The 16,485-nt window shown below is 38.0% G+C and overlaps 1 protein-coding gene across 1 annotated transcript in view; it reads left to right on the forward strand.

Moving 5' to 3' along the window:
* The window catches only part of LOC135214776 (homeotic protein distal-less-like), a 39,453-nt gene extending 25,883 nt beyond the window's left edge, over nucleotides 1-13,570 (forward strand). Inside the window, exon 3 of the mRNA XM_064249132.1 lies at nucleotides 11,292-13,570. Coding sequence (XP_064105202.1) covers nucleotides 11,292-11,804 — 513 coding nt within the window. The 3' untranslated portion in view covers nucleotides 11,805-13,570. The remainder of the gene's footprint in view (nucleotides 1-11,291) is intronic.
* The last annotated feature ends 2,915 nt before the right edge of the window (nucleotides 13,571-16,485 follow it).

The raw sequence follows: 16,485 nt of genomic DNA on the forward strand, positions 1-16,485 counted from the left end.
CTCGATATAGAGATATATATAAAGTTATATATATAAGACTATATATATATATAGAGATTAGATTATATATATATATATATATTTATATATATTAGAGTATATATAGTTATAATAATAATATAATATATCATATTATATATTATATATATATATATTTATAATACATATATTATATAATTTATACATTTATACTATATTTATTATTTTTATATATATTATATTATATATAGATAATATAATATATACATATATATATAATTATATATATATATAATTATATATATAACTTATATATATATATATTATACACTAAGCAATCATAATATATGCAGTGTGTACGCCACAAGCGTGTGAGCAGTATATTGTGTGTGTAGATTCTGTAGAAGTGTGAGCGTACAAAAACCTCTTTTTCTGGGCTCTGCCACCATCGCCGCGTGGCACCTCTTCTCTTCTCTTTCTCTCTCTCTCTCTCTCTCTCTCTCCTCCAGGAGCCCAGTGGGTGTAATGTATGCGTTTACTTGCTTCTCTTTATGTTTGTCGGCCTCCTCCCTAATCTGCTATGCGGAACAGTAGCCTCGGAGTTAAAAAGAATTCAAGCCTCCGAAGGAGAATTCCCCGCGTATGTAAATGACCATTCGCCTCCCCGCCTCTCCTGATATAACCTACCTTCGTCTGCTTCTCCTCCTCCTCCTCTCTTCTTCTTCCTTCTTCTTCTTCGGGGTTCTTATTCTTCTCTAGTGATAGTTTCTCTCTCTCTCTCTCTCTCTCTCTCTCTCTCTCTCTCTTACCTGTTCATGGGGCCTTGCCTTTGCTAGCAGCTATCTTTTTTTTTTTTTTTTATTCTTTAAACTTTTTTGTCTCCACATCATTTGTTTTCGCAAACTCCACCTGCTGACCTCACTTCTATCCCTCGGGTCCGAGAGAGAGAGAGAGAGAGAGCTAGTCTTACTCTGATTCTCGCTTCTGTCGCTCTTGCTCTCCGTGAACTCTGCTCTTTATCTCGTTATATACTTATGCTTTCAAGCTGAGCGTATGTGTCACTCCATATTATGTGGGTACCAAGATTTTTGTCGAATTCTTTCGAGTCAGTTCCTGCCTTGCATCTCTCTCTCTCTCTCTCTCTCTCTCTCTCTCTCTCTCTCTCTCTCTCTGAGTTTTTATTAACTTTAATATCTGACGTGACTTTTATTTTTTGCTGTTTAGGTCCTTCCTTAATAGCCTGGCATTTGCTTCAATTGGCCGCGATGTCTTGCGTTTCTTCTTCCCCTGATCTATATTTCTTCACTCTCTCTCTCTTCTTGTTCTTCTTCCTCTCCTTTTCGCTCTCTTCAACCACTCGTTCACTCTCTTCCTCTACTTCTTCTTCTTCCTCTGCTTCTTCTTTCGTGTCCATGATTCACCAACCACGATTATTCATGCGGATTCCAGCAGCTCAGTCAGTCTCCACGTCATTTTTCTTACGAATAACAGCCGACGAGGATGATACCACGCGGTTCTTTCTCCCGAAGGCGACGCAACAACAGGAAATAACGAGGAAAGCCTACGTCGTGAGGAAGGCCAAACCCACACATGCAACATTGCAAGCCCCCTTCTTCAGTTCTAGAAAAGACATTTCTTCCCTCCTCCCTTCGATTACTTCTCTCTCTCTCTCTCTCTCTCTCCTCCTTCGACCAACCTTTCCACAAGGCAGGCCCTATCCGTCTATTTTCAACTCTCTCTCTCTCTCTCATCTCCTGGCCTCCTATCCTCCTCTCGCCCAACCTTTTTGGCAGGTCCTATCCGTCATTTTAACTCTCTCTCTCTCTCTCTCTCTCTCTGTGCATTACGAGTGTCACAGAGATTTCCCCGGTTCCTCGTAGGCTCCGCTCCTTTTTTCTCATGAGTCCGTTAAAAGTGGCCAATTTGGGTTAAACGTAAGGAACACAGTTGACGTGGGAAAGTAGCCGAGTTCCTGGCGTTGGCAAGGCTGCTGCTGCCGCTGCTGGCCGGCCAAGGGGCGGGACGCGACAGACTCGTTGAAGGATAAATGGCTCGAGAAACAAAAGGCGGACGAACTGCGCCTCTGACCGCCTGCCTTGTGGATGTAGTTGTGTGTGTGTGTGTGTACGCACTCGCTTGTGTGCGTATGTATGTATGTATGTATGTATATAGTTATGTACGAAGACACTTTTCGAATCTTTTCGTATGGTTTTTTTATATTTTATTTTTGTGATTGCTCCTCAACATAAATATACTCGGTATGCAATTTTATATTATTCTTATCATTCATATATATATATATTATATATATATATATATATATATATATATAGATATATATATATATATATAGCGACCCCAAAGAGGGACAAGCTTGAAAGAGAAAGAAGAGAGATATATATATATATATATATATATATATATATATATATATATATATATATATGTATATTATATATATATAATATTCTCTGAATTTCGAAGTAACTTTCTCAATATAATGGAACTGTGGAATTCCAGAGATAAAATCCGCCAGTGTTTTTTATACGTAACCTTTTGAATTTCAGTAAATATTATTTTATTTTTCTAGACCCTTTTGCCACTTGTTCCGTTACTTCCTTTAGAATATTTGAAATTTTAATTCTGGACAAAATAGTTCCGCAATAAATCGCCCTAAATCATAACAATTTCTTTAGTCATAAATCCTTGCAAATTCTTCTATCGGTAAATTTTAGCGTTCTCTCGTTAATTAAGTTTCGTCAATTAACTGCTGCAATTTAGTTACGGATTTTTAATTTTAGTTGCGGATTTCTTTGCATCTGTCATCCATACCAGAATAATCTCCTTGGCAAAGATTTCGCGACTTTTGACTTTTTATTTATTCTTTTTTTTATTTTATTATTATTATTTTTTTTTTTGCATCTAATCAGTTACGTGCTCAAGTCTCACGTTGACATCTTCATTGCCAATTTCATATTCCTCATTATTGGTTTTGATATTTCTGTTATTTTTAATATTATCCCTTGATTATTTCATCTTTCTCTTGCAATGTCGATCCATTATTATTATCATTATTATTTAATTATCATTACCGTAACCATCACTATACTACTGCTACTATTATTATTACATTGAATTTGAAAAAGAAACCCACAAATTCAATTTGTAACTTGTTTGAGATGTGGAGTAAAAACTTAATGTAAATACTTAGAAGTAAACAAGTTACAAATTGAATTTGTGGGTTTCTTTTTCAATCTTCAGAAGAAAACTGAAAGAAGTTTTTGTTTGGTTTATTACATTAATTACTAACCTTACTGACAAAAACCCCATCCTTCTTGGTCAAGTTGAACAGACACACAGAAAGAGAGAAAAAAAGAAAGACAGACAGACAGAAATTCAGATACAGACAGACACACAGACTGACAGACAGAAAGAAAGAAAAAAGAAAGGACGACAGACAGACAGACATTCAGATAAACAGACGCACACAGACTGACAGACAAAGAAAAAAAGAAAAGACAGACAGACAGACATTAAGATAAACAGACAGAACAGACTGACAGACAGAAAGAAAGAAAAAAGGAAGAACGACAGACAGACAGAAAAAAAAGAGCGACAGATATTCAGATAAACAGACAGACAGACAAAAGGAAAAAAAAATAGGAACGACCGACGGACAGACATTCAGATAAACAGACAGACACAGAATGACAGACAGAAAGAAAGAAAAAAAAGAACGACAGACAGACAGACATTCAAACAAACAGGCAGACAGACACATAAACAGTTAGCAGCCACGCGGATGATTCGGAGTCTTTCGCGGAGTCGTGACAGTCGGATTAGAGACAAAAGGAGGAGGAGGAGGAGGAAGAAGAAGACGACGACGACGAAGAAGAAGAGCAGACACTCCATCACTTGTTCGCATTAACCACTTCCATCTTCCTCGCGTCCTTTTAATTGAATAGTGACACAGTGCCTTCATATTACTTTCTGGCCTCCCGTTTTTTTAAATATAATAATGATACGTTCTCTATCTTATTCTGTGACTGCGAACCGTTTCCTATTTCTTCTCGGTTACATTATTTTCTTTTTTTTCTCTTGGGGTCTGCATCCAGTTCTCTATCTTCCTGGTGGTCTTCATAAATTCGTCAGATTCACAGTTTTGAATTTCATTTCACTTCTGTTCCCAGAGGTTCGGGATGACATTCCATCTGATTTGACATATTTCTCCCATTTTCCCAAAATCCACATAATTTTCTTTTTTTCTTTTCTTTCTTCCCATTTCCAAAAACTTTATACTTGTGCTGCAATCCTCGTCACAATTACTGGTCCCCTGGTATAGTGGTTAAGTGTCGTGGCATGCCACTAAGATGTCGCGGGTTCGTGTCCCACCCAACGGGGTCTGCGGTGAGAGGTTGCAACCAACATCGTTTCGTGTTTTTTTTTTTCATAAAATTGTATTTAGTTATTCCTCATTTCTTTCCGATTTTTCCTCGTTCCCAGATCAAATCTCATTCAATTTCTGTTATCAGTATCGAAGGTGAATTTAAATTTATTTTATTATATTCTCGTCGTATTTCTGTTTTGCGTGTTATTTTATTATTATACGATTCACTTCTTCGTTATCCAAAACACGTTTCCATCAGAGGAAGAAGAAGAAGAAAAAGAAGAAGAAAGAATAAAAGGACCGTAAACAAAAGCGTCGAAACGGAAAACTCGAAACGTTAAAGGCGCATGCGCGCATCCTTCAGTCCGCGCACGTTATGACTTACGACGCTTCAAACAAGCTCTCCTCGCGCACGTACGTACGTACAGGACGTACAGGAGGTTATAGCGTGTATACGCCGTCAGCGTTATCTGCTCTTGTATCAGGACACTGTATCCAGGACTGTATCAGTGGAGCTGTCACCTCCCTACCTGTATCTCTCACTCCTATCTCGACTCGGCCACGGTGCGCCTCCTCACTACAATGAGGTGTGATGTGGCCGGGGGAGGGGCCCGGGGAGGGCTGGGAGTAGGAGGGAAGGAGGGAGGGAAGGAGGGAACGGAGGAAGGGAAGTCATTTTGTTAGTTTCTCCTCTTAAGTCCCAAGTCGAAGTCTGCTTAATATTTTTGAGTACCATTCAGTTGCAAATTGGTTATGCTGTTGATTTACTTGTTTGAAATATTTAGACTATGGAAGAATAAATGAAATACATTACGTAACGTTTATAATCGATGGTATTGGTCAGCTTGTTATGTAGGGGATTAACTGTTCGATTTAAGCCTATGAAACAAATTGACAATATGATTGATCATCTCCGTCAATTTCAGGATTTTTGAAGAGATTTAATTACAGGTTGAACAGACGGACATTGTTTGCTGATTAACACCATAAATAAACGATTCTGAATCTGTACGAATATTACGTATCAATAATAGTCAGAAAATTGTAGTAAGTTCTTCATCAAAGGAAACATGGCGCTACCCAACGACATTCATTTAGAATCTAAATTAAGTACAGCTTACGGCTTCTCAAAACTCGTTATTTCATCTCTATTATTGTCAATCTAGAAACTCATCGCATTTCACGAACTGTTGAGGAAACATTTTTTCTTACTGCAGTTTACCCCTGAAAACAAAAGACATTCGCTTGTCATTCATACGTAAATAATAATAAAAATATACTTTAATTTGTAGTCCAGACCAATATTCATTTATATGGGAAAAATGGTACATGAAAGAAATCCTACAGTTATGTCTCCTTTAAAAAAAAGAGGAAAAAAAAAGAAAAAAAAAACAAGTCATCGCAGGAAAATATTTGCAAAGTCGCACCAACAATGGCGTCCCTTGCTCTCTTCTTGCACACGTCATTTTCAATTTGCCAGCTTTAAATCCTTTGGTCAAACACGAAGAGAGTTTCAGTTTTTCTCCCAAGAATCGTCGGCAGTTTACCGCGAAAATTCCCGGAGAAGCTGGAATATCCATCCTCCAGACATCGGTCAAGTGGCCTCCGACTTCGCCTTCCCCATTGATAGCTCTCAACCGAATCAACAGAGATGTTTAGTTTGCCCAGGACTTCATAAATGCAAACTCCTCCAGCCAAATCCAGCACCTAAATACACTAATGAGGTGAAGGAGGGAGGCTCTATAAGCCTTTCAAAAGGGCATCAGCTCCTCTTCCTCCTCCTCCTCCACCTCCTCTTCAGGTGTGACAATTACAAGAAAGGTTGTTTACAGTAAACCGCTATGTAAACAGCGCCAAAAGGAAAGTCATTCAATGGATGGAATGACTAGGGCACTATGAGTGAGGAGAGCAGAGTGGGAGAATTCTCGCCCTTCGACTTCTTCTACCCCCCCCCCCCCTTCTAACTCTCCCTCCACCCACCCACCCCCAATGATGTCACTAAAGGCCTCTCTAGTGAATGGTGAGACCCCCTGAAAGGTGTTTATTCAAGTATTGTTTGATGGTGACACCCCTCTCCGGCCGCTCTCTCGATACCATCTCATCTTGAACGTGTGGTCCGGCGTCGGCCAGAGCAATTATTATGCTATCTTTCCTTTTTATTGCCTTTTGTCAGGCGTGTTTTGCAATTCGTTTTTTCTTCTTTTGTGTCCTTTCTTCCACCCCTCGCGTCCTTATCACAGCCTTCCCCCACCTTTTCCCCCTTACTCTTCTCCTTATTCTCCTCTCTTTTTTTAAGTGTTTCCTGCCTTTTTTTTCTATCATCACTCGCGATCGGTGTTATTTCATTTAGTGTTCTTTCGGCTTTCTTCATCGTTTCACTGTACTTGTTTAATTTTCTACAGTATTCTCGTAATTTTAAGCTCTCTCTCTCTCTCTCTCTCTCTCTCTCTCTCTCTCTCATATCTATATATATATATAATATATATATATCATATATATATATATATATATATATATACGTAGAATAGATATATATATAATTTGTTTATGTGCACAGATGCCTGTATGTTTAGGTGAGCTATCACCTCTCAGTGCAATTATTCTTCATAATCACAAAACTAACAGTATAGGATAGCAGAAACACAGAGCAGGGAAAAGCATTCTGAGATGTCGACGCAATCGCGGGCCAGAGATCTGATGCTGACATCTAATGAACACCTTCTGGCCATCGTGAACAAACTATAGACTGTTTTTAATGAAGTGTAGGGGGGCAACAGTTAATGCACACAACAAAAGGTGAGATCACCACCTCTTTCGCCGGGTCTATTGTTTGTCTTCAAATCCTTCTTACGGTTCGTTAGCATTTGGTGGCCTTTTGAGCCCTTCTCTCTCTCTCTCTCTCTCATCCTCTTCCTCCTCTCTCTCTCTCTCTCGATCTCTCTCTCTCTCTCTCTCTCTCTCTCTCTCTCTCTCTCTCTCTCTCTCATTCGTCGGGCGGTTTTACAGCTTTCCCAGAGAGACCCATTGCGCAGGTACTGGCGTATAAAGCTCCTCTGTGATAAACAGTTTAGTTTATCGCCATACTAAAACTGCCGGCGGGAAGTTGTAATTGTTTATGTACCTCGGATGGAGAGGTTCGAAGCACCTGCAAGGTGAATGAATACGCTTCGTTCGAACCAGGCAAGCGAACGCCTCCTTGCTTCATCTGGTCAGCGGTGATGATTCTACTTTCATTCTTCACCTGGAGAATCTTTCGAATTTGACGCACGAGGGCTTAGGATCTGAATCAATTTACGCTGGAAGTGATTGCGCTCGATTCCTTACAAAACTCAAGTTCTCTCTAATAGTTTCGCTTCGTTCCCTCGACGTAATCTTCTCCGAGGCTTCATCAGTCTTCTCCTCTGGGTCTGTTTACTTCCGTGGTCATTTTGATACTGGTATAGCTCATCCGACAGATACCGTGGGAACCCAACAATTATTGGTCATTACGTATTCCAGGGCGGCTGACTTTAAGAGACGACGAGAGAACCCAGGTGATGACGGGTAGCCCCTTAACCATCCCCTTCCCCAGATCAACAATCTCCCCCTCTCCCCCCACCCCGGACCAGAGACAGGCCAGTCCCCTAAGGTAGCATATCTCCCACCAGGTAGTTTATCTACTGGATCCCTTCGCTGTCTCTGGCTATCCACACCTCGACTACCTGTCCCTCGGACGGTAATCGCTGACCCCAGGGGCGTGCCACTCCAGATTAAGGGCAACAAATCTCCCAGAAGCACCGATTTTACAATGGGGATGAAGTAGGATTATCTGTGATAGAGGGGGAAGCATATACTAATAGCCATTCAAGTGAATAGTCGAGATAGGCTCGGCTCTGCCTTGGTTAGGCCTAAAGGAATCTTGAGCCCAAGTATTTTCGCTTTTTTTTTATTATTTTATTTTTCGAGTGTGATTCTCAAGAACTCGCCTTCCGCTTATTGTCTTCCAAATCATCTTCATTTGTAATTTAAGCATGCGCAACTATTCCTCCTCTGCAGGCAGAGAGAGAGAGAGAGAGAGAGAGAGAGAGAGAGATCTTAGATGGAGTCTAAGATCTAATACGTCCTAATTCTAACTTGAAATGTTATTATTTCTATTTACTACTTAGCAACACGTTCCAAAAAGCAACATGCTCCAAAAATCATTTCAAACATTTAACAATTTTGAAAATATGAGAGTTATATAGTAGTCGTGCTATCATTACTTTTTTAAATATAAAATCATAAACGATCGCTTAATTTTTCTATTGCCCTTTGAGCAAATCAAAAAGTTAAGTTCTTTGTTCTTCGTTATCTTGATAATAAAGAAAATGAATACCTATGTCACGCGATTGCGACTATAATTATAGTAGATTCACCATTATTATTATTATTATTATTATTATTATTATTATTATTATTATTATTATTATTATTATTATTATTATTGGAAAAGAAACCCACAAAATCACTGTGTATAACGCTTTTACTTATAAGTATTTACATTTTATTTTACTCCACACTCGAGTACTTTCAGACCCTATCTGTGGCCCATTTTCAAGAGATGTGTAGGTTGTCAGCCTGGGTCAAGGCCCAGCATTCTTCTGGTTAGTTTTGATGTAGTAACTTTATTCACCAATGTCCCCTTAAATAAGGTATTAGAATTTCTTCAGACTAAACATAATGAGGGTATTTTCAATCCAAACATAGACATAGGCGTCTTCCTTGAGTTGATTAAATTATGCGTCAGTGATACTGATTTCACGTCTGAGGGACAAGTTCACAAACAGAAATATGGAGTAGTTAAGGGGTCCTCATTATCACCTACACTCGCTAACATCTATATGGAATATTTCGAAACCAATCTAGTTCCTAATATTAATGTCCCTAACTTAAAACTGCAAGGTTGGTGGAGATTTGTGGATGATATTTTTGCTATTCTGCTAGGTGATGAAAATGAAATGGAAACTTTTCTATTTTAGACAAACTCAGTAAGTTTGATAAAAACATCCAATTCACTTTACAGAAAAGTAACAATAATTAACTGCCCTTTTTAGACATACTCATAGAAAGAAAGCAAACAGGATATGAATTCAGCACATATAGAAAGCCCACACACACAAACTCATATATTCATTTCTTCTCTTTTCATAGTCATGATATAAAAATAGGTGTTCTAACAGGTTTATTTCTTAGGGCAATGAGAACGTGTGACCCTTGCAAAATAGATAAAGATATAAATTACAAACATAAAAGCTATGATGCATTAGCATACCCGGAATGGTTCAGAAAAATGGTACTCAACAAAGCTAGGAAGATTTTAGAGAGTACATGGAATAAAGAAAACAAGAAAGTAGTTGCTCTCCCTTTTATGCCTAAAATGAAACAAATCACTTCAAATATGAAAGAAAGTAAACATAAATTTGTGTATACCTTTGATAACACCGTAAAAAACAAAGTATGTAAAAATAAATTGGAATGAGAAGACAGTAATATAGATGATGTAGGGGGGTATACATATTCAATTGCAACAATTATGGAGACATATATGTAGGGGAATCAGGTAGGGGAATAAGGACTAGAATACAAGAACACAGAAGGGCAGTACAGCTTAACTCTCAGGGGAGTGCTATAGCTAGGCATTGTTAGGAAAATGACCATAGGATGGATTTTAAAAACAGTAGGCTTATATACAAAAGCAATAAAATTAATCATAGGAGGGTAGTAGAAGGAGCACTCATCAGAGAGATTAAAGTAATAGAAGGAAACCAAGGTTCTACCTCAGAAGATCCCATAAGCCAAGCTTTGATATTAAAAGAAGCTAAGATTGACCCTGCTGACCTGGAGATTAGGTTTTCTGCCCAACAGACTTTTGGTGACCACTTTCTTACCACAATGGTTACTCCCATTGACCATCAGCTCAGGATATCAGAACGACAAGAGGGGATTAGCAACTCTCAAGGAAACCAGAACAGCCATCACATAAATAATAGCTCAACAAGAAGTTCCAGAAGACTGCTGGGCCTTGACCCAGGCTGACAACCTACACATCTCTTGAAAATGGGCCACAGATAGGGCCTGAAAGTACTCGAGAGTGGAGTAAAAAAAAATGTTAATACTTATAAGTAAACACGTTATACACAGTGATTTTGTGGGTTTCTTTTTCAATCTTCAGAAGAAAACTGAAAAAAGTTTTTTTATTATTATTATTATTATTATTATTATTATTATTATTATTCTTTATTATTTATTATTATTATTAATCCAGTGCAATAAACGTGTCCTGTTTCTACCAGGCTTCTGATTTTCTGATCAATTTTGGTTGTTAGCCCTATCATATTAACGTTGTATCTTTTTAAAAAATCACAGTAAATGCACGTGACTTCATTAAATAAGCGAATACCACAGGAAAATGATAGTCAGAAATCCCAGTGCTTTCGTCATTACTAAGACATTGTCCAGGAACGAAAAGCGCTTGGATTTCTGACTATCATTTTCCTGTGGTATTGGCATATTATATATATATGGTTTATTTATTCATTTTGAAGTATAAATTTACATACGATTTTAGATATTACATACGAACATATATATATATATATATATATATATATATATATTATATATATATATATATTATATATATATATAAATGTGTGTGTGTGTGTGTGTGTGTGTGTGGTTTATTTATTAATTTTGAAATATAAATTTACATACGGTTTTAGATATTACATACGAACATATATTTATGCCTGACTAAGTTGCAAAATATTTTTAAGATATCATTTATGACACTCAGTATTTACCAAAAGCTTTATTTTTCATCATGTCATGCAATTAATGTTGAAGAGGTCTGTGTCAGCCACTGATTAACACTGGTTTCATTTTCTTCTTTTTCTTCTTCCCTCAGGTGAAGATCTGGTTCCAAAACCGCAGGTCAAAGTACAAGAAGCTGTACAAAGCTGCCCAAAACGGACAACTGCCTGGAGTAGATGCAGCCGACATCGCCGCTGACCTCGGAGCCAACCTCTCCCAGATGGTTGGGCCCGAATCCCCAGGGTCCCCCCCAGCCTCGGATCACCACGACCAGCCTCCGCCTTCCGTAGGAGGCGCCGACGGAGGGCCACTTTCGCCCACGACCGACCACCAGGACCGACCTCAGTCCCTCCCACCGACCGTGTCCAGCCACAGCGACATGACGACCCCCATGATGACAGCCCCCAGGGACATGATGACCTCCCCTCCCGCCCACGTCCAGTCCAAGGACATGATGGCCATGAACCAGGTCATGAGCGAGCAGCGCCGAGAGCAGATGGCAATGATGCCTCCGCACCACCAGTGGGATCCCGCCCACTACATGAGCTACTGGAACCACTACGGCGACATGGCCGCCCATCAGATGAACCACCAGATCATGACCTAAAGAGAGACGGCGAAAGGGCACAAGAAAGAAAATGAAGAGACAGACGAAGAGAGAAACAGAGAGAGAGAGCGAGAGATATTTTACCTTCTCCAGATGCTGCTTCGTGGGGCCTGAGACACCGATGACTTCAAGTTATCACATCATCTGAGAAATGACTTTTTATCTTCAACGTCAGCGACGCCATTTCGTTGTTTTTGATACCCAAATCGCACAACTCCCATGCAGCGCCAGGGACCTGAAGCCGAAAAAGAGTTGTGGTCGCCGTTGAAATGACCTGAGGTCAAGTCTTACGTCCCGACAGCTATGGTTTCTTTGCGACGAGAAGCTATATTGATTCTGTCCGAGGTGTCACGCCCCCCCGCCACCAGCTCCGGCCCCCTTACAAACTCAGATGGCTGATGATATCTCTCAGTGACACTCATGCCGTTTATCGTTTCCTACCTCCTCCTCCTCCTCCTCCTCCTACGCCCTTCTAACCCCCTCCCCCCTCTCCAATCCACCCCTCCCCTCACCCCCATCATCCCCTTTGATGTTCATTAAACATTCCAGAGAGGAGACAAGTTTGGTATAAGCATCGGCTTGAGTCAGTATGTTTAACCTTTCAACAGCTACTACTGTAACTGAACATGTGCATTGATTGTGCACATGCTGAATGTACAGGAAACGTACACCGTATAAGTGTATGCCCTTAATGTGGATCCGTCGTTTTCCACATTATGTCTGTATATATTTAGAATTAGTGTATACAACATAAAGATAAGAGAATATTAAAAAAAAAAAAAGTAAAAAAAAATGATGTATACAAAACTGACCTCCATACATCCGTATATCCCCAAGGTCAGGTCAGGTCAGGTCCAAGTGACCTCTAAGGTATTATAAAACTTTGACGTTTAACTGTATGTGCGTACGGTGATGTATGGTGTACATTGTATTAATTATTGATCCCCATTTCCCTGCGATAGCTGCGTGTTGTATTAATGTTTGTGTGCAATACGATTGGGCCTGTTCTAGAGAATTAGCTTGGTAATTCAATAAAAATAGATTGAATGAATAAGACTCGTTTATCTGTGAATCGTGAAGAACTACAATTTTTTTTTTTCCGGCGTAGTGAACTTAGAGAAGGAATAATTGTTCTTTTATATTTTATTGCACCAGTATGACTTTATTGAATGATTGGTTTCACACTTGTGTTCTTAGAAATATGATTCACTTTTTTATGGGATTATAAAAAAAATCAAAGGCAGATTGCTGAAGTCAGCTTTACACACATTTAGCAGATACTGGGCGATGTTAAGTGACATCCTCATATTTTTTTTTTTGTACATTCATACATTAATACAATTTTAGGAAAGCAGGTCTTAATGAAAATACTTTGTATTAATACATGATGATTTCATTGTAGACAAATTTTTTCTTTGAAGTGTTGCGTCACTAGTGTTCCTTTTCCTTTCTTTTATTTTCGTTTTCGCGAAGGAATTGATTTGGTGATAAAAAAAATTGTTGAACACAAGACCATAAATATACTTTTTGTATTTTGATGGAAGCTTTTTCTTTTAAAAGTCTATCTGAATTTCTTTCAGTAATAAAACTTCAGACTGAATAACTCACTCACTCTTTCTAAGTGAAGAAAGCTTTTTTATTTTTATTATACCAAAATGGTCTGAATATTATTTATTTTTTATTAATCTAACAATTGAAACATGTCTTAATACCTGTAAATACTGTAACATATGTATGTGTAAATAAAACGCTGTATAACTGACAAACTTAAATCTTGTCATTGACCTCTCTTAAGATGTCCAGTTAAGACTTGGAGTAAATAATATAATGATATGTTATTGTATTTTAATATAACAGAGAATACGATCCAGTTTATTTTAATCACCGATAATGACGTTGCTTTAAATACACTCAGTTGCAAAACCATAACTTTTAAAGCAAACTTCTGTATTCATTTTCTTAATAGCACTTTATCTTCAGGTATTAGTGTTGGCATATTGTAATATGCTGAAACGCAATAATTTTGGAAGAGGATTTAACAAACACTTGTTTCAGACATAAATCTAAATAAGGACTGTCAATGCACTTGGACTTAGTCATTCAGCATCACAGAACTATAATCTCACAAGATGAACACTTATCTAAAGATCCTTATATCCTAAGTAGGACTGTAATCGTGAACTCTTACTAAAAGATGTTGTAACAAACGGAGAAGGATCTAAAGTTTCTCATTTCTCAAGTGGGACTTTTTCTCGGTATTACCATTTCTTAAGTGAGATCACAGTCGTGAAATCAGAACATAATTTGGTTGTAGCCAATGAAGAAGTACCTTAAGATTCTTACATTTCTTCAAGTGGAACTTCATAAAATCAGACCAAAAGTTGTAGCCAATGAAGAAGTATATGTTGATTCTCATTTCCTAAGTGGTACTTAAGTCGGGAAATCTGTCCAAAAGTACTTCAAGATTCTAACATTTCTTTAAGCCTTAAGATTCTTACATTTCTTTCAGTGGAACTACAGCCATGAAATCAGACCAAAAGTTGTAGCCAGTATCTGAGATTCTCATTTCTTAAGTGGCACTTTAGTCGTGAAATCAGGCTAAAAGTTGCAACCAATGAAGAAGTATCTGAAGATTTTAATTTCTTAAGTTGGACTATAGTCGTGAAAAGTTGCAAGCAATGAAGAAGTAGCACTGGGTTCTCAATTCTTAAGTGGGACCATAATCTTGAAATCAGGCCAAATTTTGTCGCAACCAATGACAAATGTTTCAAGCTTAATAATCAGAAGCAGCCGGTGACACATTCAGCTCCATGAATGTATTTAATTAAATCTTATTACTTTTACCAAAACATCATTCTTCAAAATGGCTTAAAAGGTCGTTAAATGACAAAAGGCATTTATCTAAAAGAACGATACCTAAAAATGTCGAAAACTTCCAAAGTCAAGTTTTCAAGCAGAGCTTCTTCACCAATGAATTGATTTGGAAATTCAAAATAACTCTCGTAGAGAGCGTGTGATTGGCTCAGTACCACTTCAAGTTGAGGGCGAAACAGCCTTTCTTGAGTTGCTATATCATGACAATGCCATGAAATGAAAACGGACAGAATAAATACAAAAAGCCATTGGTTCTTGTTTTAGCTTTCTGAAAGCACCTTGATGAATATATTCATGAAATATGAATTTAATCATAGAATAACATGCTAAAATTACCAGTACATAATTATGAAAAGAGTTATTATTCAAGGAGAAAAGAAATGCGTCCAGAAACAGAGGAAGGCTGTAAATTAAATAAATAAAAATCAAGGTATGACTAAAATCGGGGCGAAGAACACCATTGGCGGTAAGTATCTGAGTATACTTACGGCAAGTTACGATAGGCTATTAGTGATTCTTTACAGAGAGTCGCTCCAAGAGATAAACTCTCACTTATAATTTCACCGTTTCGACCACACATTCTCTCTCTCTCTCTCTCTCTCTCTCTCTCTCCACGGACAGAAGACCAGCGTTACTACTTCTTATTATTCTGATACCAGAAAATATTTAAAAATAAAACAAGCTTCACTTCAAGTATACGAAAAACATGGATGAACAGATATAGAATAATGATCAAATATTTACTTAACAGGAGAATATGTATGCTTATGTATACATATTCTAAATGGCACCTAAAAACCTGAAGAAAAAAAAAGAGCTACTTATCCAACCTCAAATACCAACTTGATCCTTACAAGCGTAATTCACCACGTCCCAGGAAATAGCAAATGGCGCACTGGCACTGTACATGTTATCAGGCCTCATTTCAACCCTTTTTGCACCCGGTCAGGATTCTCCCACGTCCCTTCAAGTTTAACGCCATCATATTCCTGAATAACAAACGCGAGAACATATATTTAGCGGCCATAACAAGCTTTAATAACAGCTGGGAAAATCATCGTAAACGGCGACCAGACAACTCTGCAGAATGGGTGGGTATATCAAGAAATTGAAAGTAGGCATGACTTGACTTCGGGAACGACGAAGAGCATCGGTTTTCTATCATAGTGTCGATGCTTAGTCAGGGAACATCACACCAGTCAGTGCTTGATAGAATCCAACAAGAACATGGAACACTGCTGGTAGGCTGTTCAACGGAGATGGATGGCTATCGCGCAGAAGCATGAGGTTAAACATGTGAGACCAATTGATGGAAAAAGAACTTCGTTTCAAACATTGTAATCTTAATTGAAACGCCTTGCACTTGGCTTTGAAGAGGAACATTGGAATGAACGAATATATCTCGACTTGGTTTGGAAGTCATATAAAGCCGTTGGTCCCATTGCTGAATAACCACTGGTTCCATGCAACGTCAAAACACCATACAAACCAAATATATGTCAAAATATAGATAGAAACGAACACTTTCAGCATGAAAAGATAAAAGGAGATTTATTTCCTATTGACATCATGTTTCATATGTAAATGCAAAAAGTACCAGGTGTATGAATTTGTGCATGTGTATGTATGTATATATGTGTATATATACATATGTATGTATATACGTGTATATATGTATATATGTATATATTATATATATATATATATATATATATATATATATATATATATATATATTCGTAATATTTATCCTTTAAGTGTAATTCTTGGCTGTAGTCCAACTGCTTCTTATTTAGGTTGTTTGGTT

Source organism: Macrobrachium nipponense, chromosome 46, assembly GCF_015104395.2.
Source record: "Macrobrachium nipponense isolate FS-2020 chromosome 46, ASM1510439v2, whole genome shotgun sequence".
In the NCBI taxonomy this organism is placed as follows: domain Eukaryota; kingdom Metazoa; phylum Arthropoda; class Malacostraca; order Decapoda; family Palaemonidae; genus Macrobrachium; species Macrobrachium nipponense.